General features: G+C 48.2%; 1 protein-coding gene across 1 annotated transcript in view; it reads right to left on the reverse strand.

Moving 5' to 3' along the window:
• The window catches only part of LOC102477571 (T-complex protein 1 subunit gamma-like), a 20,306-nt gene extending 17,851 nt beyond the window's left edge, over positions 1-2,455 (reverse strand). Inside the window, 3 exon segments of the mRNA XM_027773020.1 lie at positions 103-243; positions 982-1,381; positions 1,506-2,455. Of these exon segments, the coding sequence (XP_027628821.1) occupies positions 103-243; positions 982-1,381; positions 1,506-2,262 (1,298 nt within the window). The 5' untranslated portion in view covers positions 2,263-2,455.
• Between the last annotated feature and the right edge of the window lie 466 nt (positions 2,456-2,921).

Consider the following 2,921-nt stretch of genomic DNA (forward strand, 5'->3'; position numbering starts at 1 on the left):
CCAGCCAGGAGAGCCAGCCGCAAAAGCATGGCTTCTAAAGCCAGACCGCCTTTACATTCTGCCACTTACCAGCTTTGTGACCCTTGGACAAACTGACTTTACCTGTTAGATTCTGAAACTATCACAAGGCCAAAAGGGAGGCCAGAGGAAGGCCCAGTAACCTCGAGGAGGACACTGAAGAAATCAAAGGCTAGCTTTGCCCAGTCTGTAGTGTACCAAGGCCACTGCTCAGACATACTTTCCCTTGATAAAAACAAAATCCGACCTATGACTTAAATGTTCTGCTTTTGCTACTGGGAAAGGCAAAGATCCAACTGTGATACAATGTTGGCACAAGAAAAAGCAACAGATAGAAAGTATAGCTAGCAATGAGGAAGAACACAGAGAAGGAATTCTAGGGAAGACTACAGGACTCCTATGTCCTTCAGGACAAATGCCTGAGCCCTAGACTGTACTGGGTGTTGTCTGGAAGAACCAGACATGGTGAACACCCCAGGTAAGACAGGTTCCTCCTGTTCTTTGGGTGGTGAATATAAATACACTTCTTAAAGTCTATAGTATCATTCTTTGAACTCCAAGAGAGTCTTCCCAACCAAGACCTTCTGAACTATGTGAAGAACGCCCCTTCAGGAAAGCAAACAGACTTAATGACCTCATTCCTGGCTCCCTTCCTCCCAGGTAAGGTTTTCTGCCCTTCCCTCTGTGTCAAGAGGTAGAGATAGGACCCGAGGTTGAAAAACACATAACAACTATCTCAAATGACTCAGATTTAATCATCGGAAGCAAACTAAATGGAAAGCTTACAATAGAGAAGAATTACATGTCAGTGTCTTTTGCAAACTGAGCTGGGACAGAAAGGGACTGGGCTGCCCCTCAACCTGAACCCTTCCAAACAAAGACGTCCAGTGTCCCTGGCACTCTGGCCCAGGGAAGGGGAGACTGCTGCTTCTGTGAGCTGAAGTCGTCCAGCCCACCACTCACTCCTGGCCCGCATCAGGGGCCCCACCTTGCCGGCTCTGGTCATCACCCTTCTTTTTGTGGCCTGAGACAATGTCATCAATCCGCAGCAGCAGCACTGCCATCTCCACTGCTGTCTTATATGTCTGCAGCTTCACAGCCAATGGCTCCCATATGCCCAGTTCCTTCATGTCCACCAAAGTGCCCGTTTCTCCATTTACTCCCCAGGTCTCACAGTTCTCCTGGGTGTGCTTGGCCCGGAGGGAGGTAAGAAGATGGATGGTGTTGGCCCCGCAGTTCTGGATCAGGGTACGAGGGATGACCTCGAGGGCTTGGGCAACAGCCCGGTACGACAAAACTGTTCCACACCAGTCATGGCCTCTGGCTGTGACATTGGCCCGCATGAGGTAGTGCTGAGCTAAATCTGCAAATCCGAGAGCAGAGGTGCGAGTCAAGCTGGATGCCAGAACTCTGGGCTGTAAGCTGGTTCTACCATCACACATCTGTTATGCTATGCTGGTATGAAGGGGAGAGAGGAGAGCGCCTACCCGAAATGCCCTTTTCTGTGATGACCACGTCAGGCTTCAGTTGGATAATGTCCTCACAGAGCTGCTGGATATACTCTTCTTCCATCTGGAGGATTCGGGTGAAGTCTTCCTCTCGTGTAATCTCAATGTCAGTCTGGCTTTCTCCTTTCTTGTATTCCAGAGAAGAATCTAGCAGCACAATGCGAGGGTTCTTGATAAAGCGCCGCATTCGTGGGTGGGTCACATCCTTGTTAATCATGACTCCTCGTAAGACACAGGAGTCTTCGATGATGCCCCCAGGTATCTTTTCCACCCTGGCATATTTCTTGATGTCTATCTCCTTCCGACCATTCTCCTCAAACTGTACAGTCCTAACAGCATCCAGCGCAATGTTACAGGCCAAAGAGGACCATCGACTGATTGCTTTGGTGGTAATGGAGCTGTTGATGATGTTCAGCATTGTATCGCGGTTATTAACGTCCACAGGAGTACTGATTTTCTTTAGGGTGCTGATCATGTCATCCAATGCCTTGCGGTACGCACTGATCACCACTGTTGGGTGCATCTGCTGCTCTAGGAAGTGTTCAGCCACAGACAGCATTTCTCCCGCAAGAATAATTACTGATGTGGTCCCATCTCCAACCTCTTCATCCTGAGTTCAGCTAATTTCAATCATGGATTTGGCTGCTGGATGCTGGACTTGGATCTCTCGAAGAATGGCATTGCCGTCATTGGTCATCACTATGCCTCCCATTGCGTCCAACAGCATCTTCATCATGGACTTGGGTCCCAAACATGTTCTGATGATATCTGCGATAGTCTTGGCAGCATTGATGTTTCCAGACTGAACTTTTCTTCCAGATTCTCGCTTTGTGTTCTGGCTAAGCACGAGCACGGGACATGGCCCATCATGGCGGCAGGATGCAGAGCCGGGAACTCAGAGCAGAGAGAACCGGCAGAAGCTTCTGGAGAGAGAGAACCAGAGAGAGCTCTTCTTTATCTCTTTCCCCCTCTCTGACTTGTGGAAGAAATGGATAAACTTTAAAAAAAAAGAAAAGAAGCTACCACACGATCTAGCAATTCCTCTTTTGTGTTCAAAGGAAAGGAAATCAGCAATTAAAATACATGGTACTGGCCCCAAAAGAGACACATTGGCCCATAGAACAGGACAAAGAGCTCAAAACATAAATGATGACAAACTACCATAAACTGGGTGAGTTATACACAACAGAAATGTATTTCTCAACAGTTCTGGAGGCTGGGAAGTCCAATCTCAAGGTGCTGGCAGATTAGCTTTTGGTGAGAGCCTGCTTTTCACAGACAACTGTCTTCTCACTCTATCCTCACTTCGTAGGAGGAGCTAACAAGCTCTCTGAGGTGTATAAGGGCCCTGATGAAACTCACAAGGGTTCTTCTCCCAGGACGTAATCACCTCCT

Source organism: Tupaia chinensis, unplaced genomic scaffold, assembly GCF_000334495.1.
Source record: "Tupaia chinensis unplaced genomic scaffold, TupChi_1.0 Scaffold000318_1, whole genome shotgun sequence".
Lineage (NCBI taxonomy): Eukaryota > Metazoa > Chordata > Mammalia > Scandentia > Tupaiidae > Tupaia > Tupaia belangeri.